The sequence below is a fragment of the Hoplias malabaricus genome, chromosome 14 (genome assembly GCF_029633855.1).
Source record: "Hoplias malabaricus isolate fHopMal1 chromosome 14, fHopMal1.hap1, whole genome shotgun sequence".
Classification (NCBI taxonomy): domain Eukaryota; kingdom Metazoa; phylum Chordata; class Actinopteri; order Characiformes; family Erythrinidae; genus Hoplias; species Hoplias malabaricus.
Window position 1 is genome coordinate 3,175,275 of NC_089813.1, and position 22,474 is coordinate 3,197,748.

Consider the following 22,474-nt stretch of genomic DNA (forward strand, 5'->3'; position numbering starts at 1 on the left):
ATTAACCATGACATATTCCAGAGATATTTCCATTTCTCTCATTAAAGATTAAATCCCATATCATTCAGTGAGAAGCTGGTGTCTGTTTTTTTGCTGTTAATGTCCATGCTGCTGACTTTCATCTCCTCTTTTTAACCAAATTGATGTATAGGTGTCAACTGGGTTCAGGCACTGCACTGTGTAGAAATGTCACAAGGGGCTCATGTCCCAGGCATAGCAGGGCAGTAGGGGTGAGGCATTGCTTCTGAGACCATGGGGTCAAATGTTTAAATCCACAGGCTTTTTGCTGTGTGTGTGGGAAGAACAGAAATGTCTAAATCTGTACAAGCACAGTTTCCTTTCCTGGTTCACAAAGTATTAAACATTTTAGACAGTAGTGCTCTGTGTCACAGAGTAATATGCTCAACTGCTCACTCACTCATTCACACACGTACATCGCCCGCCATTTTGTGAGTGTACGAAAACTTATTTTGGTCCCCACAACATGAGTAAAACATGGCGTCTATACACACACACACACACACACCCTGAGACCTGAGGAGAGGCTCGAACCCAGGACCCCGAGCCCCTGCAGCTGGGTGTGTGTCTTATGAAGGGTGGTGATGTCATGCTGAGAGACACCCTGCATGTCGCCCTGTTAAAGGACTTCTCGTTTGGTTGTTGCTGGTTTGTTGACCCCCATCACCACAGTGCAGGTTTAACACCTTCAGTACAATAAATAAAGAATGAAGTAAAGCCTATTGGGGGTGCTTCCCAGACAGGGGTAAGTCTAGTCCTGGATAAATTGCACTAGCATTTCCTCTCTCACCTAGAATCTGAATTGCATTTAATCATTTACTGGAAAACAGTTCCCCTAAATCCCTGTACGACTCTGTATCCGACTGAATGTACACTTATTGGAATTGTCTTTTTGTAGCAGGAATAAACATAATAATTAATCTATTGTATGAGCTATTTTGGTGTAAATACCAGAAACCTACACTTGAAGAAAGCAGACAGCCTTGTATAAGACCATCCAGAGCTTTATACACACTCTAAGACTGTGGGTCACAGAATAAAACACACCCTACCCATTATAAGATTAGTGCAGTCGGTGTGCACGCATTATATACGAGTAGGTGGTTTTGGAGGCAGCCTTTAGATGGCGCTACAGACCTACAGACTGTGAGAGCACGTGCTAAAATCCCAGAATGCATTTCTCATGAATATGATTAGGAACTGTGGTCGTGAACATATATGTTCGGGTTTTCAGGGCTTTGTGCTCTAACGCAGCGGACAGGGGCAGAGGGTATGAGCTGGTGCTACTTCAGACTGCTATTTTATCGTGAAAAAACAGTCACAGCGTCACGCCACCATCTTGTAGTTTGCAGTTGTAAGAGGTCACGATGGAGCGTCTAAAGCGGAACTGCATGATCTTTCTGGTTCATACCCGTGATGATTGGTTTATTCACATTATTTGTGAAATGCGCTGCTTTTCTTGTTACGCAAAGCGCATCAAACCGTCTGATCCCCCCCAGAAAGACATGTTTAATTATTATAAATGGTAAAAAAAGTAAGTTGTTGAGAGAAAGAAAGATTGGAGTTGAGGTACTGACTAACTGTTTTGTTTTGTGTATAAATATACAAGTAGAGATGTTTGATATGTTTTGATAGCGCAGACACAAATATAGACGTTACCCAGTAAACAATTAGCCGTTGATTCAACGTTGAAATAACGTAATGACTGCCGTCTAATCAACGTTCTCTTAAGGTTGAAAATGAACGTTGAAAAGACGACTTTTGGACGTCCAATGACGTTAATAATTGGTCCCGAAATAAATTACTTGTAGAAAACGCGTTTTGGACGTCCACTGACGTTAATAATTGGTCCCGAAATAAATTACTTGTAGAAAACGCGTTTTGGACGTCCACTGACGTTATCGATTGGTCACCACTTAACTAACTTATTAAGATGGATTTTGGACGTCCATTGACGTTTAAAATATGTCCTTGACGGACAGACTACTTTTAGACCTATTTTGAACGTCCACGGACGTTCCTTGTTTACTGGGTAGACATTACACACGGCAGTAACATCAACCCTAACCTGAGGTCTATCACACACACTATATAAAGCAGGATCTCTCAGTTAGGCAGATAATTTAAGCCCAAATGTGAGGACTGTCCTGGTTCATTCCCTATTGGACAGGCTTCAAAGTCAATTGGAAAAAGTAAGACTTCGTTATTTGTGTAATATCTACTTGTTTATTCAACTTACTGCTTTCAATGTGTCAAAATTCAGTATGTAGGACATTATCCTTATTAAGTCGTTCCCACACGTTAATACTGCACTTTCTTGCCTTATAAAGTCGTCCCTCTGCTAAAAGTGCCATAGCCACTACTAATTTAAGTGGTTTATAAACATTATTAAGTCATTTTTATGGATTAAAGTGCTCTCAAACTTCTCAAACTGGAACATTATTAAATCGTCCCCACGTATTTAATGCCTTTACATGTTTCCTCGGATTAATTTTCTGATTCTCACGCTTTTCGTTATTTTGAAGGCAGCTCCCCTGCAGGGCTCCATTATCGCGGCACCTCAGTGAAATATCGCGAGAACTCCCTGGCTCATGCCGAGATCTCGTTCTCCCACATGGCGGCCTCCTGACACGAACACGCTGCGGAGGCTCTCGTTAAAAAAAAAACTCTGGAGTTTGATCTTAAAACTTACAGCTTCATCCAGGGACTTTACTGAGTTTCACAGCGGAATAAAGAAAGACTTCAGCAGCGTCTCAGAGGAGAGTCCAGGATGCAGCACGACGACGTAAGTGAAGACTTTTAACTTGGATTTATGTTCAGCCTGGTTTCTTTTTCCTGACTTTAACTTTAATCAAACAAACTGCTCAAAGCAAAACTGCGCAGTACTAAAGTACTTTTTTTACCTACACATCATCAGCAGTAGTTCCCTGTTTATTTATTTCACAGTAAAAAGCCACATACATCAGTGTAGTCTCAGTACTGTAGATAATTGTGAGGATGCGTTCCTTGTGTTATTTCACACATAAAAACCCAACAACCTTAGGCTGAAATCACCTGAAGTTTATATATGAGCTTCTCCTGTTTATCCACAGCCCATATCCACACTTTATATTTACAGAGCTACTTTAAAAGTACAAACAATATCTCCCCAATAGGAATAGTGTTATGCTGAATTATGCTTTAAAATTGTACTGTAGAGTCATAAATGTTTATATTCTCTTAACATGTTTTTGGAGATGTGTGGGACTTTGCTGTTTTATCACTTTAAGTTTACTTAAACCCACCCAGACACAGGGAGAACACGCCACACTTCTCACAGTCACCCGGAGGAAACCCACACAGACACAGGGAGAACACACCACACTCCTCACAGACAGTCACCCGGAGGAAACCCACACAGACACAGGGAGAACACACCACACTCCTCACAGACAGTCACCCGGAGGAAACCCACGCAGACACAGGGAGAACACACCACACTCCTCACAGACAGTCACCCGGAGGAAACCCACGCAGACGCAGGAAGAACACCCCAAACTCCTCACAGACAGTCACCCGGAGCGGGAACATTGTATTTGTTTTAGACCAGTACAATATCATGTTATTGTTGTAGGAATATGGCACATGAAGCTTGTATGTGTCGCACTGCCCCCACAACTCATATCTGAGGGGCTTTCTCTGCTGACGTTTGTTATCAGGAAAGCTCTCCCTAGTCCCTTGCTGCACCAGAGAGTCCTATTTTACTCCAATTCCTTTATGGAGATTATATGAGTTTTTGGGTACAGCTGAACATGTTTCCTCGATGGGTCCCAGTGACTCTGGGTCAGCAGCAGACCCTCTGCGACCCTAACCAAGATGAAGAGGTTACAGAAGCTGGATGAATAAAATGATTCGTTATAACATCCACCCAATAACATTTCTGTTTCATTAAAGGTATTATGGGACCTCATCGGCAATAAACAGTTCTGCTCTTATAAAGTCAAGTAAGTAAATGTGAATTCTACCTTATCAATGAAACAAACTAGAAAACACCTTAGTTATTGTGTATTTTTATCCAAATGCATTGACTTTAAGACTGATTTTTTTATTTTTAAATTATCTCCTGAAGAACAAAGACCAAACACTTCTGCCGGAATGAGTACAACATCACTGGACTGTGTAATCGTCAGTCCTGTCCACTCTCCAACAGTCAGTACGCCACCATCCGAGAGGAGAAAGGTACAGCTTTTCCACATGGACATAGCCTCCATCAAGCTGTGTGTCCTGTAGTAATTCTCAGATCAATGATGAGATTGTAGCCAGTGTGTTTAATACAAATGTGATTTCTCTGTTCTCTTAGGGCGGTGTTTTCTTTACATGAAAGTCATTGAAAGAGCAGCTTTCCCGGCTCGCTTGTGGGAGAAGGTAAGACAGTCTTGTTAAACTAGGCCTGGACGTTGTTGCCGATACTTATTCCACGATATATTTCTTAATTTTGGTCGATACGGTATAATTATGGATATGAACATGACGTCTCCCTCAAACATAAACACGTTGGCTTTGTCAGTATTAAACTTTTTAAACTAAGTTTTAAACTGACGACGGTGTTTTTAATGAACATCAGTCATTGCCAGATGATGAAAATAATGTATTGAAATATCGATAATGTGTTTATAAGTGATATTATTGTTATTGATACATTTTATTGCAATAAATATTGATATTGGGCGGTGCGGTGGCTTAGTGGTGAGCACGTCCGCCTCTCAACACTGGGTTATTGGGTTCAAGTTCCATCTGGGTGGAGTTTCCATGTTCTCCTTGTGTCTGCGTGGGTTTCCTCCGGGGGCTCCGGTTTCCTCCCACAGTCCAAAAACATGGAGGGTGGGTGAACTGGCTTCTGTCTAATAACTGTCCTGGTGTGTGAGTGAATTAGTGTGCGCCCAGATACGGATTGGCGCTCTGTCCTGTGAAAAACCGGAAGCAGTCCTCCAGGTGGACGGTCGTTCCTGTTCGAGAGTACACTGTGTGTGTTTGGCTGCTGCTTCTCACCAGTGTGTGTGGATTGTGTGTTCTGAGCGTTCTGAGCAGTGTGGATTGTAAAGCATCCTAGGGTGTCTAGAAAGGCACTATATAAGTGTAAAGATAGATAGATATTGGAATATTGTTCAGCCCTATATTAAACATCTGTATTACATTCCTTCAAAAATACAGAAAGTTGCTTTTATAACTTAAAGTGCCAGAAGCTGGTCTTTGCTAAGATACTCGTGCTGGTAGGTGGATTGTCTGTGTAAAATTGGGTGTGTATTTGATGGAACGTTAATGTTTGATGATTTTTTTTTTCAGGTAAAGCTGAGTCAGAACTATGAGAAAGCCCTGCAGGAAATTGATGAGAATCTTATCTATTGGCCTCGTTACCTTCGGCACAAATGTAAACAGCGCTTCACAAAAATCACACAGTACCTCATCCGCATCCGTAAACTCACACTGAAGAGACAGTGAGTACATTCAACATCTGTATACATCTGTCTGTCGGTTTTCCTCTGTCTATATCCCACTGACTCCACAATGTTGTTTTTTTTTTTTCCTTCCCCAGGAGAAAGCTGGTTCCCCTTAAAAAGAAAATAGAAAGAAGAGAAAGAAGGAAAGAGGTGAGTGAATTACTTCATCTGTTATGTTGCTGTACTCCATTTTTATCAAAGTCCTGTACTTGTTTCGTTTTATTAAAGTACGTTGTTGTCAGAAATAATGATACCACTTTTTTTTTTCTTCATCACAGGAAAAAGCTCTTATTGCTGCCCAGCTGGATAATGCCATTGAGAAAGAGCTGCTGGAGCGGTTAAAACAGGGCACGGTAAGAATCACCACACAGCATTAGATCTAGCATGAAACAGTGGTGTTGCACCGTGTACAGATACTGGAGAAGGATCTCAACACTTTGTCATTAAAAGCGGTACAATTCCCCAGAGAATAAGTACCGGTTCTTTAAGGAGGAGTGACGTTTGACATGGAAATGGCGAAACGTCACGTGTGGCGTCACACCAGTGATTTTACGACAGCCCACAGCTTGTAGAGAAAGTGCATTACTTTCCCTGATGCTTTAGGTTCTGGCGATGGTATCGGTATTGAGGTATTTAGGCTGGTATCGAAAGTCATAACTTTGGTATCGTGACAACACTGTGATACAGTTTTCCGTATTAAAATGTAATTAATTCACTCATTTATATTTAAGATCTCCACCATCCGATTCAGTGCTTTGCATCAATAACACATTGTGTGTTTTAATATTTAAAGTTCTGCCAATTATCGGTAATATCATAAACATTTAAAGCTAGTATTACTTTATATTCGCTATTTTATGGCTGTGTAGCCAACGATTAGCGCATATATGAATACTATGTATTCATACTTATGTAGTTATGTAGTTATACTTATGTAGTTATGTAGTTATACTTATGTAGTTATGTAGTTATACTTATGTAGTTACCTATGTAGTTATACATATAATACTAATATGGCTCACCCCAAGTGAAGACCATTGGGGTTAATGTGTCCTTGTGTTCTTCTTTTCTTGCTGATTTCAGTACGGAGACATTTACAACTTCCCCATCCACGCTTTCGACAAGGCTATGGAGAAACAGGACGAGGAGAGTGAGTCTGAGGAGGAGGAAGAAGAAGAGGAGGAGGAGGTGGAAGATGAGGTAAATAATTGTTGTTGATTCATATCAGTGGTAATTTAAGACTAGCCCTAATGTGCTTCAATGTGAATTGTCTTGGGCTTTCAGGCTGTATATGTCTTCAGTTTTCTCTGATTTCTTGTTTGTGACGGCAGGATGTTGGGAAGCGAGAGTTTGTTGCAGCTGATGAGATTGAAGAAAGTGATCTTAGTGATTTTGAGGTGAGTACATATAAAAAATACGTGTGTGTGTTCGTTCAAACCATGTAGAGAAATAATGGGTATATAGTAGTGAAGCTCTTATATTCAACTGTTTTTTTAAGAAGTACTGATGTCTCTGGTTTTATAGTGAAATGAATTTCCCTGTGACTCGCCTTATGTTTTCCAGGACATGAACAACCTCCAGGTCAGCGACGAGGAAGAAGAGAGTGAGGAAGAGGAGGACACGGAAGAAGAGATGGAAGAGGAGATGGAAGAAGAAATGGAAGCAGAGAAAGAGCCTCCTACAAAGTCGAAAGGAAAGACTCCACTGAAAGGACCAGTGAGAAAGAAACGAGCTTATGTGGAGATTGAGTATGAGCAGGAGACGGAGCCAGCGTCCAAGAGCAAAGCCTCATGAAAACTGAAGGTGGACTGAAGCAGAACTGGGAAAAAAACAATTCAATGTCCAGCTTCGTCCAGAGATTTTCAGAGGACTCTCCAGTTCATCAAACCCCAGCCTAAGTTCATATTCACACAGAGAAAGAGAGAGAGAGAGAGCATCCGTTTCTCAGCTCTGGGACCTCTGTGCTTATTTCTGAATGAGCAGCTGTGTTTGTCCCGGTGTTGTCGATTACTATGGTCTTACTTTAATACGTTTTTGATCAGTGAGGCAAATAAGACCTTCCCGTTTAGATTTTGTTTTCCTGTTCTTTGTCTTTAATTTGACTAAAATATCTTGGAATTGAGGAAGTGGGAATTCAAATATAAAAACCTTGAAAGACTTTATTAACCATGTGGTTTTCAGTGACTTGTAACATATCAATGCTTCTTTTTTTCTTTCATCTTTTGTATTATTATTTATTTATTTAATTATTTATTATTATTATAGTTGCTCTGCATCCTTTGTTAGCCCCCTCTCAGTCTGTCCTCCACGGTCTTGTATTATGTTGTGGTGGATCTTTTAAGTGCTGCTGAGAGACCGGTGTAGCTGTGTGTCAGGGTGATGTCCCACTAGGGTGTAAAACTCCAGCAGCACTGCTGTGTCTGATCCACTCTACACCAGTACACCACACACTAACACACCACCACCACGTCAGTGTCACTGCAGCGCTGAGAATGATCCACCACCCAAATCATAGACTTCCTGACCGTTAAAGACGGTGGCTAACACGGAGGCTAACAAAATTAGCAGAGGAGCAGTTTGCAGAGCTAGCATTTGATTCATAGATATTGGGATTTGAAGAGTATTACAAAAATTCTTCTAAAATAAGTAGCATCCAGCATTAAGCTGATTACAGCTGCTACTAATAAGCTTTGAAAATTAGAGATTTTAATAAGAAACGTTAGCACACCACTGTAGACACTGTAGGCATTTTACATAATGAGTTCTACAGGAATTTAGAAAAGCTAATTGCTAGAAGCTAATTCCTGCTAGTTCTCGACTGTGGGCGATAGATGGCGGTATAAACATCTATTTCACTGTGTTCTTTCTCACAGAGGAAGAATGCGCCTCTGAGCTACAGCAAAGTGGAGGGAAATAGAGGAATAAAGTTTATAAAATGGAGCAGCTGACAGCGTTTGAGACAGGGCAGATAGTCGGGGCTCTCCGCACTGGAGCTCCAGTCTCTAAAATAGCAGAGTTATTAAACGTGCCGAAGGAAACGGTGAGTAAAGTGATGGCAGCCTACAGCAAACACGGAGCTCTGGAGCTGAGGAGGAGAAAACAGGAGAAACACAAACCACAACACAGCACAGTGAGTGACACACGAATACTTCTCCATGTAGCAGTAATAATAACTATTAATGCATCCCATATTTTTCCAGTTTCATGGGCTTTATCTCTACTAAACATTTAAGGATAACCCAGCAAACACACAACTTCCACACAACGTTGTATTTTAGTTGTGGTTATGTTGGTGGCCACGTTACTTAACAGGCACTCTCTTACTATGTTGTTAATATGTTGCACTAAGGTTGGTGGCAATAAAACCCTGCATCTACTTTCTATCAACCTATTGATAAAGGTTGCAGTTATGAACTATGTGGGTTGGTGCCAACATAACCAATGAAGTACGTTATGACAACTGCGCGAATCAGATTCTACTGGTCCCGCTGCAACCTTGTGTCCACCTTTCTGCAACCTGCTCCTAGAGGGCACGAGAGAAATTCAATTTTTTGTCAGTTGGCGAAGAACCGTTGCTGCGTAGAAGTCTCACAGGATTTCAGGTGAGTGATTTATAAATTATGACTATAAAATATAAATTTTAGAACATTTTCGAATGTATATTTTGTATACTATATACGTACTACCATAGTCCCCATTTACAGACAATTCTGGGTAGATAGGTCAGTATTCTTGCTTAGTTTATCAGCATTATTTGTACAATTGATGTTAGCTAGTTAGCTAATGTTACTGAACAGAACGTATAACTAATAAGTTATACTAATATACTAATATTTAAAACTATAATTTTAAAGAGCATTCGAGTCCCACACCTCTTCCAATAGTCGCCTGCCTTTTTCGTTGGTCCTGAAGTTATTTTGACGTTTTAAACGAGTATTAGTGTGGCAAAAGGGTGTTGTGAGTCGACTCTTCTGATTCTAAAACTCCTATGACTACAATAGACAAAATACTTTTGTCTTTTTGCCATCGTACTGTATAGCTACAACTGAGGGAAATGTTGATAGAGGTGTGTGTCTGAACAAAAGAGAGTTTGAGTGACTGCGAGTGCCATGAATGGGTTAATTGGCAAATGCTAACGCATCTCACTGTAAGTTCAGTCAGACGCATTTCACATAAATGTCTTGGTATGTCTACCTTTTTACTGCCCAAACAATAAATTGTAGGCAATTTCACTTGCTGTTGTGTTATGTGGATACTATGAGGTAGCTGGACTTAATGTGTGCATTTCTTTTTTCCGTTTTCCTGTCGTCCACATGTTGAAATACATTTATCATCTCGTAATTAATAATTGCGTATAGGTCTAACCTACCATTTAGAAGTTTAGAATAATAATACAAAAGTTTTTAATCCATATTCTCAATAATGTAAAACCCATTTACTTTAGTTAAAATGTTTAAAACGTTTCTATTCTACACTTAAATACTACTAATGTGCAAATTTACAGGTCTCGGGTAATTAGGACACTATCAAGGATGCTCTAAACAAAAATGAATTATTCAGAATAATGAACTCATGCATTAACTCATTATACATCAATGTATATTTATTTATCAATTTATTGTTCAAAGAATTTTTAAAATATGTAATCAAATATGTAAAAATACTGTAAATGAATAGTTTGTAATATTTATTTTCCCAATGCGATATTTATTAATGTACAGTGACATGCCAAATGTCATGGAGTAGCGTTATGTAAATTGATTTTCAAGTGTTACCTCAGAGGATGACTTGGCAATGCCCGTACCTGTATACATTGTGAGGTGTTATCCTGTGAGTGAGGTTGAACATTGGCCAGCATGCTAATGTCAAGGCGACATATATTATCAGAGTTTGGAAAAGGCAAGAGAGCATGTGTCAGACAGATGGCATGTTCCACTTCCAAAGTTGAGTGGGCATTTAACATTCCTCTATCTACAGTATAACATGTGCAAGGAATACATAATCGAAGACTTTACCAAGACAAGCGATCACAGGTCAGTGCAATGTTCTTTAGCTTCAGCAGGATATGGGAGCACAAGGTCCACCAGTCCATGTCTTCATGGGGTCTGGGTCACATACACACTGTACAATCAGTCCAAAACAACCGATTCATTGGACCAAGCCACATGTTGCCAGTCTTCTAGCGTCCTTTTAGCAACCTTCTGAGCCCATGTAATGTGGTGTTTGGTTTCATGGTTTGAACAGAGGCACTCTGGTAGGTCTTCTTGTGGGTGGACACTGTGCTATAAACTGTGGGTGGTAATGCCTTCTATGATGTATTCCCTGTACAATGGATTGAGTAATATTAAATGGCCACAAAACTTTGAAAATGTTATGTCCCATCTGTCTGGCACCCACTATCACGTCGTTCAAACAGTCTTTTAAGGTAACATCACTTAATAATCAATTCACAAACTGCTATTCTACGACATTTGGCATGTCAGAGTAAATTATATTTTAAATTATTTAATGACCCAGTCACTCCTACACTCTTATTTTACAGCAATATAATAATGGATTTGTGATAACAGTTGATGAGTTTCTGACTTTAAATTGGACCTCTTAATATTTAAGGATGGTTAAAAGAGGATGGAGCAGGAAAGACTACCTCAAAAGATGGAGATCAGCCAGGAGAATTCTTGGAGGATTAGGGGTCTCAGAAAACAAAACAGAAAAAAATATGATAACAATTTCTTCTCTCATATCTGAGGCAAGCAGCCAGGAGCCTATTGTAGGGACAATTTGCAGTCCTTACTTGTCTGAGGAATACAGCCAGGAAGACAATGAGACTGACTGCAATTATTCCTTATATGAGGCAAACAGCGAAGATGCCACTGTTGAGATTGGCTGCAGTGTTGCATGTAACACATGTACATATAATGTACAACTCCCTCTCAGTCAAGTCTGAGGAAAAAGGAGCTGAAACAAGATATACAGAAACAGCTTGCATGCTGGGTGAATGATAACAGTGTTTCACATAGGGCTGTTGATGATCTTTTGAAAATCCTTAGCTCTGTTGGTTTAACAGTACCTTTAACCACCCGCACACTTCTGAAGACAGCTAGATCTGTAGAAACAACAATTAAATCTGGAATGCAGTATGTACATTTTCAATTAAGACACCAACTGTCAAGACTAATGGAACGCTATTCACAGGACAAAATAGCATCATTAGAGTATTTGGAGCTTTCCCTAAATATTGATGGGCTGCCACTATTTAAGAGCTCAGCAACTTGCTTGTGGCCAGTGCTATGCGCAGTGCATTTAGATCCATTATTCGTCTTCCCTCTCACTCTAACCTCAGGAAACCATAGACCAACAGACTTGTCCTTTCTTGAAGATGCCATTTCTGATCTAAAAGATGTACTACAAAATGGTTTTGACATAGGAGGAAAGAATATCAAAATCAAAATAAAATGTGTTGTCTGTGATGCACCTGCACGTGCAATGGTTAAAAACACCAAGCAATACTCTGCTTACTATGGGTGTGATAGATGTCACCAGAGAGGCACCTGGCAGAATACTGTGACATACCAACAAATAGATCACTTATTTCTCAGAACAGATAGGACATTCCGTACACAGAGCCAAGCTGAACACCATCATGGTGGTACACCATTTTGTGAACTACCAATTGACATGGTAAAAGCTTTTCCAATTGATTATATGCACCAGACTTGTCTTGGTGTCATGAAAAAATTACTACTCATCTGGACAAGAGGAGAAAGAGGACGAAGCAGGGAGACAATGATGTCTGCAGGACAGGTTGAAATTGTTAGTACTAGGCTCATAGATCTCCAGAAAAACATTCCCACATGTTTTGCCCGAAGACCCAGGAGTCTGAAACACCTAGACAGATGGAAGGCAACTGAACTTAGACAGTTTATGCTATATACAGGTAAAGTTGTTTTGCCTGGTGTACTTAGACAAGACCTATATGAGCATTTTCTTTGTTTCAGTGTTGCACTGTGCATTTTGTTAAGTCCTGACCACGTGAAACAATATGGGATGTATGCACAAAGTCTTTTGGAGTACTTTGTAGCTGAAGGCAGGGACCTATATGGATCTCAGTTTTTAATATACAATGTGCATTCTTTGCTACATATAGCAACTGATGGAATCATTCATGATTCTCTGGATAACTGTTCTGGATTTCCTTTTGAGAACTACATGCAGACACTGAAGAAAATGGTTAGATCCCCTAAAAACCCACTAGTGCAGATTGCAAAAAGAATTTGGGAGAGTGAGACAGGAATGGCATTACAAACCAAAAAAAGAGGAGAAACATTCACTTGTCACACACCAGATAATGCTTTTCTGTCAGTGGATGGACAGTGTTGTGAAATTGTTGATGACACAAAGAATGGATATTTGTGCCGCATTTATAGCCAACCAATGCCAATGTTTGTGGAGCCATGTGATTCAACATTCATTGGAGCATATACATTTCACTGTGGAGACATGACCATAAGGATGGTGCCAAAAAATAAAATCATGAAAAGGGCAATCAAAATTCACCGAGGAAATCATATTTTGTACCTTACCCTTCTTCATAAGGAGTGAATGAATGAACTGCATTCAGTAACTAGCCGTCCCAGCAATAACAAGAACTATGTATATATGTAAATGAACAAACAAGGAATAAATAATGAATTCAATAATTGTAAAATGGAATTGTGAAATTTCGTGGCCAAGAAAAAAGTCAGGTACCTCATATTTACATTTGCTTGTCATTCAGCATCAATAATACAGCACAGGTCTTCGACTCCAAATCCTGAATCAGTTTACTGCTCCTGAATTCTAAAATGACTAGACTAAACACTGGTAGGCAGCGCAAAACATAAATAATTATTTAAAATTCAGGACTAGAAACTGGATTCAAGGTTAAGTTGATGACGTGCAATAGAATATCAGATAACCAACTTATATATGTTTTTTTATATGTTAACAGTATGTATTCAGTTCTTGAATTTGTACAAGAGCGAAGTGTGGCTGTTGTCCCGGATTCCTGGGTGGAGAGAACATCTGAAGTAAGATTTTTATTTTAATGTAATGCATGTAATTCCTATACCATTATTATGTGATTGGTACACAGTTTTTTGTAGTTTTTATAACAAAACCTATGACAATTGACCTATCCATACTGGTTTGTACACAGGTATGAACTTTACAGTATGCTGACAAAACCTCATTTCAGTTAAAATACTGTTAGAGTTTAGAGCTTACAGTTTAAAACACTAAGGTAGTTAACAATTTATACACTGAATTAGGAAAACCTACCTTGTGTCTATACTCATCATCCAGTTTATCAGCTCCACTGAAAACACCAGAACACTTTGTAGTTCTACATTTAGACTGCAGTCATCTGTTTCTCTGCGTACTTTCTTATCCTGATTTCACCCTGTTTTTCATTGGTCAGAACCACTACAGGATGCACAGAGCAGGCATGAATTGGGTGGTGGATCATTCTCAGCGCTGCAGTGACACTGACGTGTTGGTGATGTGTTAGTGTGTGTTGTGCTGGCACAAGAGGTCAGACACAGCTGCTGAATTTTTAAAGCCCTCAGGGTCACTGCTGTACTCAGAATAGTCCATCAACCAAAAATTTCCAGCCAACAGTGTCCTGTGTGCTGCATCCTGTGTCCACTGATGGACTAGAGGAAAACCTATACAAACTCTGCAGCACCAGATCAGCTACTGTCTTTGACTTTACATCTACATGGTGGACTAACAAGTTAGGAGTGTCTATTAGAGTGGACAGTGAGTGTGCATAGGTTTTAAAAGCTCTGATGTGTGAAGCACTGATGTGTCGGATCCACTCACACCACCACAATGTCAGTGTCACTGCAGCACTGAGAATGATCCAACACCCAAATCATACCCTCTGTGGGGGTTCTGTATGGGTCCTGTCCATTGAATAACATGGGGAACTACAAAGTGCTCCTGTATGGTCAGTGGAGCTAATAAAAGAACAGTGAATGTAGATTTAAGGTAGGTAGTCCCTGATCCTAGGATCATTCAATATATAACACTAATATGAAATTAACAATACTCCTTACATTTTTAGACATGTGTATTGCAATTTACTATTTTGTTAAATTGGATTTTTGTCACCAGTCTGTAAAGCTTGTCCAGTGTTTCAAGAGTAGTATTGAAAGTATGTAACATGATCTTACTTGCTAGTAAACTTGAAATGCTAGTAAATTTTATGGCTTCCTGTTCTGGCTTTAGAGTAGCCCTTACATGCACATTTTGATGTTTTCCTTAAACACACTCACTTGAATGACGTAGAAAATCGCTGCTTAATTAAATCTAGAAAGCAGCAAATATGAGAGTTTGCAAAACAAAGGTTGAGGCCCATCAAAGTAATTCAACTTCACTTATATGTTTAGGTACACTTTTGCTACTGGCCACCTAAAAATAAACAAAAATTGATTCAACGTGGATCTTTGCCCGACAAAGCGTTGTGGAAAAAACTTGAAGTCAGAGTTTTTAAATCATCAGGTGTGTATCAATTTCTGAAGGCTCATTGTAATCATTATTGTTAATTGTTTAGAAGCAAATATTTTAACTCTTGGGCACCAATTCTTTGCAAAGTTGATTATAAAACAGCTCATCAGCTAATGAGGAAGGCAGAGAACACTTCTTGTTTAGAGGAGTCAGATGGGAGTGGGAAGAAGCTAAGGGAAAAGAGGCCACCATCTCGCTATTTGTGTTATACCTCTGCCAGTGAGGATGGTAAATATTTAATATGATGCATGTATTTTAAAGGGCAATGTGTCTTAATATATTAAGAATTTGGTGTTCAATATATCAGTAAATATTACTTAACTGTGTGCTGCAGATGATAGTTTCAAACCTACCAAGGGTCCTAAAGTTCAAGCTAGATCTCCACCTAGATTGTCTGACTTTCTTGCACAAACAAGATGTGCTCTCTACCAAGGTAAGGCATTATTTATTTGATCAATATTAAAACTGTTGTATGTCTGAATGCATTCATGTATATGTAATGTTTATATTGCCTGTGTTAGATATGGAAAGAGGGTTGGATATGGCAAGAGAACCAGCAAGTTTGCCGAATTGTGAGTTATTTTCTTTTTATAACAAACAGCCACATGCACATATACATACAAACAATAATAGAAGGGAAAATCTGGCATGTTTAAATAAATGAAATAATGTAGACATTATTATGTTACTTATAGGGTCCGAGATTCCTGTGGTTGTGGGTAGAGAACTGGAAATGGCCCAAAGTGAGTTACAGAGAATACATTTTGTTTTATTTTCTGTGATGCAGGTTTGGTATTGGTTTTCATGTATGGAAAATGTACATTGTTATTTATTTATTTATTTTATTATTATTATTGTTTCGTGTACCCTTTCTAGTTTACTTGACTAGTTTTAAGGCTTTATTGTGACTTTTATATTTGTCAGTGAAGAATCTTAATATAATATTGGAAGCCAAAATGCTGATTTGATTGAAGCATTACATCTTACTACTTCTTACATGCTTTATGATTGTACAATAGTACAACAAAGTTTGACCACTGCATTTAACTCATTCATGGCAGTGAACACACTCTCATACTAGGGATTAGGGGCAGTAAACACACATACATACACACACAGAGCAGCATTAGTTAGAATAATTAAGAGTGGGCATTGATTGGAATGATTTAGAACATGCATGAATGACAAGAAATGCAGGCTGCTGATATCTGAAAAACAAAAAAATTGTTTGTTTGTACTTTTAAACATTATAGCAAATACTGTGGAAATGTCTCTGTTGCATTTCAACAGTTGCTGAATTGTGACTATGAGAAGCATTAGCCCTCAGACAGTGATGTTTGTTTATATGGAAAACAACCAGTAAAATAATAATTTACTACACAGCCTTTGCCTGTTGGAATTTTAACAGAATATTAAGAATATAAATGTTTTCTGCAATTATTTTAGGACCACCCATTCAACCAGAGCGCCCTCCTCAAAGAGACAGTAAGTTTCTTTGTAAGTGTTCATTAATGTTATTGATAATGTTTGGAAATTATATTGACAAAATTCTGTTTCATAGATTTTCAAATGCATGTCCTCATGAAACTTGACCAGCTGCTGCAGAAGCAGGAGGAACAAAGCCTTCTCCTTAAACAGCTGATTAATGCTAGAAGTGAGGTACCAATGGATATGGAGTTTGTCACTGTGGATGATATGGAGGGTTTTAATAAGATTGAAATTAAGCTGAAAGATGAAGAAAGAAAAATGGTGACAAGCTCAATTAATCCAATGATATAAAATAAATTCATAATTACAAATCCAATTTAAATGCAGCATAGACAACTACACAGTTAAAATTGATGGTTTTATAAGGATTCTTTATTAAGGGAAATGGTGTGAACCCTGAACACTCGAAGAACCTTTTGCATGATTAAATGGTTCTTTGCATCATGAAGGAGTTCTTCAGACTGATGGAGAATGTGCTATAGATGGTTCTTTTCAGAAAAGTAATCTTCTATTGTTATGATGTTAAGCTTGTAACAATAGAACCATTTTTGGTGCCATACAGAACTCTTCTCTTAAAGGCACTATACAGAAACCGTCTATAGCACATTTTCAATCAATCTGAAGAAACCCTTCATGATGCAAAGAACCATTTAATTGTTAATCTGTAAAAGGTTTTTTTTTGACTTATCAATGTAAATATAAAACCATTTTCATTACTAAATAACCATTTCAAACTTACCTCTAACACACGCTGTCAATCCTCTCATACACACCATCAAACTCTGACACACCATCAAACCCTTTTATACACACCATTGAACTTCTCACACACACCATCAAACGCTCTCACACTCACCATTAAACTTTCTCTCACACACACCATCAAACCCTCTCATACGCACCATCAATCCATTGTTTATAAGTTGAAATATTTCCAATAAATAGGAAAATTAAAACTGTAAACTATACAATTCTCTTCATAGGTCAGGTACCTTGCCACCTTAGGGGGGCATTCCCTTGGAGATTCAGTAAGACGTACAATGCGCACAATTGCATCCTCAAGAATATGGGCTTCATTTAGTCTGAAAGGAAGGAAAGGGAAAATCTCACTTCAGAATCTAACCATTTACAGAGTAATAATGAGTGAGTGTATTTCTCTGTACTTGCGAGCTTAGATGTTTATGGAAAAAAATCAATGTTGATTGGGTTTAAAAATGTATGCTTCATCTATGCAGAAGCAGTGATGAGAAGCCAACCAGGATCAAACGCAGCAGACATTGAGGCTCACATATCTGAAACTCTGAAGCATGCACCAGGGATTGCACGACGAAAAGGGAATGTAAGTAAAAATCTAGTGAAACATGCAGTGTGTAAGATTTAGGGGAGTAATTAGCAGAAATGCAATATAAAACCATATGCTTATTAGAGTATAATCACCTGTAACTACAAATCTGTGTGCTAGAAGCATTATGAGAAGCATCATTAGGTATTAGAAGTAGGGATGCACCGATTTTTATTTTTTCAACATTTGTTTGACAGTAAAACATACTTTAAGGAGGCAAAAACACTGCACAGCTTGCATGAGGTCATTGTACCAGTCAGATGTCAGTCACTTCTACTGTTAACCTTTCATACTTCCAGTCCCATATACTCAAATCCTCACCTAGGATCGTTTCTGGAATTGGTTGGGCAAGAAGCTCATAGTTGGTTTACTTTCACATACAAAAACTCCATCTGAACCTTGGATTGATTTCGTAATTTCATACATCACTTTTCTGTAGGTTTGCAAATTGACAGGAAGCTTCATGCTGATTTCCATTATTTTTTGTTGGATATAAACACTCAGGGGCTTTTGGGATGCATGGCATTTCACAGTGCATGACCACGTGCAAACAAGGAGCCGCTCTCCAAAGCAATAAAAAATGAGATAAAAGTTTTTTAGATGGTTATGTTCAAGAGTCACAGAACATGAATTCAGTGATCATTTTCATAGATGATGATGTTTGGCCATGCAGGTGCTGCAGCTCGAGACATGCGTTTTCTGCCTTGCTCTCAGTACATGCACCAAACTTATATCTTATATCTGTGCAGTAGAAAAAAAAACGAAAGAATGAGCCCCACTAAAAACTTGGATAGGTGCAGAGAAGATGGGGATGCACCAGAAGGGAGGGATTTTCCAATTCACTGCTACATGTCACTAAATCTTACACAGTGCTCCTTATATGGCAATTGTAGCACAATTATAGGGATACAAGCAATGTTCATCACTTTTGAATTGTCTCATTTCCTCCCCTCCACAGCCTTTGGCGAACTCAGACCCAGTGGAATCTGAATCACCATCTTATAATTTCTTTACTTCTACATGAACATTTTCCAACCTCACTGTTCCTTAGAATTCATCAGACTGTTTTTGTTGTGTGAATAAATGAACTTTGTTCTGACTGACTCCTGTTTATTGTGCTCTGTGTTTAAAATTTGTTCTTAACTTCAATGTGAGTGGATGGAGCTTAACTGTTGTAAAGAGTGTATGTTTGTGTTTGTGTGTAATGTGTATAAACGTGCATACTCTTTTTGTAAAATTATTTTTGATTAAACTGCATTCTGAATTTTATTGTGATTGTCTGATATTTATTATGTTTGTGTAATGCTTGTAGTTATGTTTTGCATCATTGCAATTTTGGAAACAAAACTATGACAAGTACATTATCATGTAATTATGCTGAAATATGAAAACAAAATGGATGACATAATTTAATCTATGATATCTCGTTTTTTAAGTATCTCTGTTCTGGCCACAGTAATGTCCGTATTTTGTAACAGACTAAAAATGATTGATGATGTGGATCAGGAAAAATGCACTGACAATGTTACTATGAGAAATATAGAACAGTATTTGCATAATGTGATGTAACTTTATGTCTACTTTGTGACTATAAATGAGTAATTACATTTTAGGTTGTCAGAATGTTGCAGAATACAGGAAAGGGGCCTTCTGGAATGTTGCAAATCTGTTGCTGAATGGTAGTGTAATGTTGCACAAAAACGTTGTGACAACCCTATAAAGTGTTTCATTTTGACTTTCTGACAATATTTACACAACGTTCCAAATGACTAATATAGTGGTTTTTACCACGTTGTGAATACGTAGCTGTGTTTGCTGGGAAGCAACATATGAGCTACTGTCTCTGACTTTACATCTACGAGGTGGACCAACAAGACAGGTGTGTGTAATAGAGTGGACACAACACACTCTGACAGACCACAACCACCTCAGTGTCACTGCAGCGTTGACAATGATCCATAGCTGCTCTGTGGTGGGCCTGCGCATTGAAAAACAGGGTGAAATAAAGCAGCAGATGTATCCATAGCAACATATGGATTACAGTCTGTAACTGTAAAACTACAAAGTGCTACTGGATGGTGAGTGGAGCTCATAAAATGGACAGTGAAAGCACATAAAAGGAGGTTGCCTAAATGTTTTGACTTATCAGTTTAATTTGCAGTAAAGGAAAAATATATAAAGTCAGTGTGCTTTGTTCCTGTGTTTACCAGTGTGACGTCATAATACATCTCTGACTGTGTTTCTATGAAGTGCTTTTGGTTACAATTTTTATAAATAGTACTTTTGATCCTCTGTGTATTATTATGAATTACACTTATCTGAATACTATTATGGTATATACTTTTGATGTTCCATAGTTCTTCCTGTGCACGAAATGAATATGACCATAATTTGGCAGCATTAAATGTCACATTACACAATACCTTTTATTGCACTCACTTTATACAACGTTAACAATATCCCCCACTCAATAGACTTCTCAGATGTGCTTGTTTTGTATTTTGTTGTGTTTCAGCGTGAAGATACACCCCTTCATGCTCTCGATAAAGCTCTGTCTCAGGAGAAACTGGATGATGATGATGATGATGATGATGATGAGGTAACACTTGCTGCTCTTAGTTAACTCTACTGTTGTTTACAAGTGCATAAGGTTTGTCTTTTGTTCTGTGATTTCATGTGTATTTAAACTAAAATGCATTTAACAGTTTTAAATTAAGTAACTTGACTACTGCCCGTGTTTTATGATTTTCCCCAAGCTCCACGTTTTTTATACACATGGTTAGTTATTAACATGAAAAAGAACCAGGTCATGGTCGCGGTGGATCCGAAGCGCACTCGGAATCATTGGGTTCAACACAGGAACACAGCCTGGTGGGGGCGCCATTGCTTCACAGGGCGACACACACACACACACACCTCTATGGACTCTTGAGTTGCCAATCCACCTACCAACATGCGTTTTTGGAGCGTGGGAGGAAACCTGAGCACCCGGAGGAAACCCATGCAGACACAGGGAGAACACACCACACTCCTCACAGACAGTCACCCGGAGGAAACACACACAGACACAGGGAGAACACACCACACTCCTCACAGACAGTCACCCGGAGGAAACCCACGCAGACACAGAGAGAACACACCACACTCCTCACAGACAGTCACCCGGAGGAAACACACGCAGACACAGGGAGAACACACCACACTCCTCACAGACAGTCACCCGGAGGAAACACACACAGACACAGAGAGAACACACCACACTCCTCACAGACAGTCACCCGGAGGAAACCCACACAGACACAGGGAGAACACACCACCCCATGTGTCTCCCACATGGGGCAGCCATTTAATTCAACTGTACTAAACTTAATATTTTAACATATTTAAAGTCTCGCTTTATGAAATGGACCTTTTAAAATGTACAGATTGCTGAATTATTGTGTGAGTCTGTGGTGGATCCGTCTGATATTGAAGTGTGATTCTTACATGAATGTATAAAATATCCTCCCAAACATTGTGCCCTGCACTTCTTTACAGGATTTGTTTGTTAGCAAGGTCCATGAAAATGACGATGACAGTTCACGCGAGGAACAAAACTGGTTACAAGACGTACAAGGAGAGTGACGGCCCTGAGGTTAAGTCTTCGGTATAAAGCAACAGCAGCAGCAGCAACGACATCCACAGCAGGGTCATTTAGTAACCACAGACTTGGAGCAAAATCTTCAGTGTGTGTGTAGCCCTTTTCCATCAAAAGAACTCTCGTTTGGAACCAAGGATATGTAATCAGCAGGGGGCGCTGCAGGGTTCCAGCATCATTGTAACTGAATTCAACACCAGAGGCAAAGAGTCATGACAGGGTCATTGTTTGTTTTTTGTTTACAGCGCAGTCAGATCAGAGTGAGCTATGATACACGTGTGTAAACGTTGCAAGGTTCTGAGCATCCTGCTGAGGTCGTGTACAGTGGAGAAATGTAGCCAACATACAGACTCTTCTTTGGTACCAGCTGGGAACAAACTTTCCTGGTGTGTGAACCAATTTATAGAGGTGGAAACACGCTGAATTAGATTCCCGAACTTGAACCATTCCAGGCTCATTGGTGGAAAAGCGCTGTCAATGACCAGAGCAGTTCTGCAGCATGTTTCAGTGAGTGAAGGTGTTAATAAATTATATTTGTAACCAGTGTTAATGGTGATTGTGTCCTGAAGTTTTGTTTTACTTGAACAAAGTGCTGAGTAAAAGCATGTATTGAAAGACAGTCTGCCATTTTGAGGGACTTGAACTGGACTTTAAGCAAGGGGATAGGAAGTGGTTGGAACCATCCATCCATCCATCCATTATCTGTAACCGCTTATCCAATTCAGGGTCGCGGGGGTCCAGAGCCTACCTGGAATCATTGGGCGCAAGGCGGGAATACAACCTGGAGGGGGCGCCAGTCCTTCAAAGGGCGTGGTTGGAACCGTGAATAAGAAACGAAGCATTAATGGGGAACAAGCAAAAGCAAACTAGGTGGAGGTGCTAATTTAATCCCCTCAGGAACAGTAACAGTAACAGCACATTCTTCTGTATTTAACCTAGTTTCCACTCTTATAACATCTCTGG

The 22,474-nt window shown here is 39.2% G+C and overlaps 2 protein-coding genes, 1 long non-coding RNA gene and 1 other non-coding gene across 9 annotated transcripts; all 4 read left to right on the forward strand.

Moving 5' to 3' along the window:
• Positions 1 to 1,412: 1,412 nt before the first annotated feature.
• On the forward strand, positions 1,413 to 1,509 carry LOC136666662 (small nucleolar RNA U13). Its single transcript, XR_010795419.1, has one exon. It is a non-coding gene; the product is annotated as a small nucleolar RNA U13 (small nucleolar RNA).
• mak16 (MAK16 homolog (S. cerevisiae)) lies at positions 1,432 to 7,694 on the forward strand. Of its 2 annotated transcripts, none has more exons than XM_066643972.1 (11): positions 1,432 to 1,587; positions 2,544 to 2,803; positions 3,952 to 4,001; positions 4,127 to 4,236; positions 4,358 to 4,422; positions 5,341 to 5,492; positions 5,591 to 5,645; positions 5,774 to 5,848; positions 6,579 to 6,695; positions 6,827 to 6,892; positions 7,059 to 7,694. In XM_066643972.1, the coding sequence occupies exons 2-11, from the start codon at positions 2,789 to 2,791 to the stop codon at positions 7,287 to 7,289; spliced, it is 936 nt and encodes a 311-aa protein (XP_066500069.1). In that variant the 5' UTR covers positions 1,432 to 1,587; positions 2,544 to 2,788; the 3' UTR covers positions 7,290 to 7,694. The 2 variants fall into 2 exon arrangements, with proteins under 2 accessions (XP_066500069.1, XP_066500070.1); XM_066643973.1 differs by lacking the exon at positions 1,432 to 1,587 and adding an exon at positions 2,116 to 2,210.
• Positions 7,695 to 8,364: 670 nt separating this feature from the next.
• LOC136666018 (uncharacterized) lies at positions 8,365 to 19,267 on the forward strand. 5 transcript variants are annotated; one of them, XM_066643968.1, is made up of 13 exons: positions 8,365 to 8,625; positions 8,896 to 9,097; positions 13,486 to 13,564; positions 14,927 to 15,038; positions 15,132 to 15,272; positions 15,379 to 15,477; positions 15,566 to 15,616; positions 15,740 to 15,787; positions 16,491 to 16,529; positions 16,606 to 16,793; positions 17,516 to 17,675; positions 17,768 to 17,871; positions 18,833 to 19,267. In XM_066643968.1, exons 2-13 carry the CDS (start codon positions 8,937 to 8,939, stop codon positions 18,896 to 18,898), a joined length of 1,248 nt encoding a protein of 415 aa, XP_066500065.1. In that variant the 5' UTR covers positions 8,365 to 8,625; positions 8,896 to 8,936; the 3' UTR covers positions 18,899 to 19,267. The 5 variants fall into 5 exon arrangements, 4 of the variants coding, with proteins under 4 accessions (XP_066500065.1, XP_066500066.1, XP_066500067.1 ...); XM_066643969.1 differs by having other exon boundaries at positions 16,606 to 16,703; XR_010795331.1 differs by lacking the exon at positions 18,833 to 19,267 and having other exon boundaries at positions 16,606 to 16,698.
• A 172-nt stretch (positions 19,268 to 19,439) lies between these two features.
• On the forward strand, positions 19,440 to 22,180 carry LOC136666024 (uncharacterized). The gene is made up of 3 exons (XR_010795332.1): positions 19,440 to 19,952; positions 20,390 to 20,473; positions 21,412 to 22,180. It is a non-coding gene; the product is annotated as an uncharacterized lncRNA (long non-coding RNA).
• The last annotated feature ends 294 nt before the right edge of the window (positions 22,181 to 22,474 follow it).

What these genes read in the sequence shown, in the direction of transcription:
- LOC136666018 (XM_066643968.1), top strand. Translation starts at nt 8,937, where the DNA reads ATGAAGTACGTTATGACAACTGCGCGAATCAGATTCTACTGGTCCCGC. An exon ending in GGGTGGAGAGAACATCTGAA is followed by an intron (nt 13,565 to 14,926) that starts GTAAGATTTTTA and finishes TTATATGTTTAG; the next exon opens with GTACACTTTTGCTACTGGCC. An exon ending in AAGATGTGCTCTCTACCAAG is followed by an intron (nt 15,478 to 15,565) that starts GTAAGGCATTAT and finishes TGCCTGTGTTAG; the next exon opens with ATATGGAAAGAGGGTTGGAT.
- mak16 (XM_066643972.1), top strand. An exon ending in AAACTCACACTGAAGAGACA is followed by an intron (nt 5,493 to 5,590) that starts GTGAGTACATTC and finishes TTCCTTCCCCAG; the next exon opens with GAGAAAGCTGGTTCCCCTTA. An exon ending in GAAGAGAAAGAAGGAAAGAG is followed by an intron (nt 5,646 to 5,773) that starts GTGAGTGAATTA and finishes TCTTCATCACAG; the next exon opens with GAAAAAGCTCTTATTGCTGC.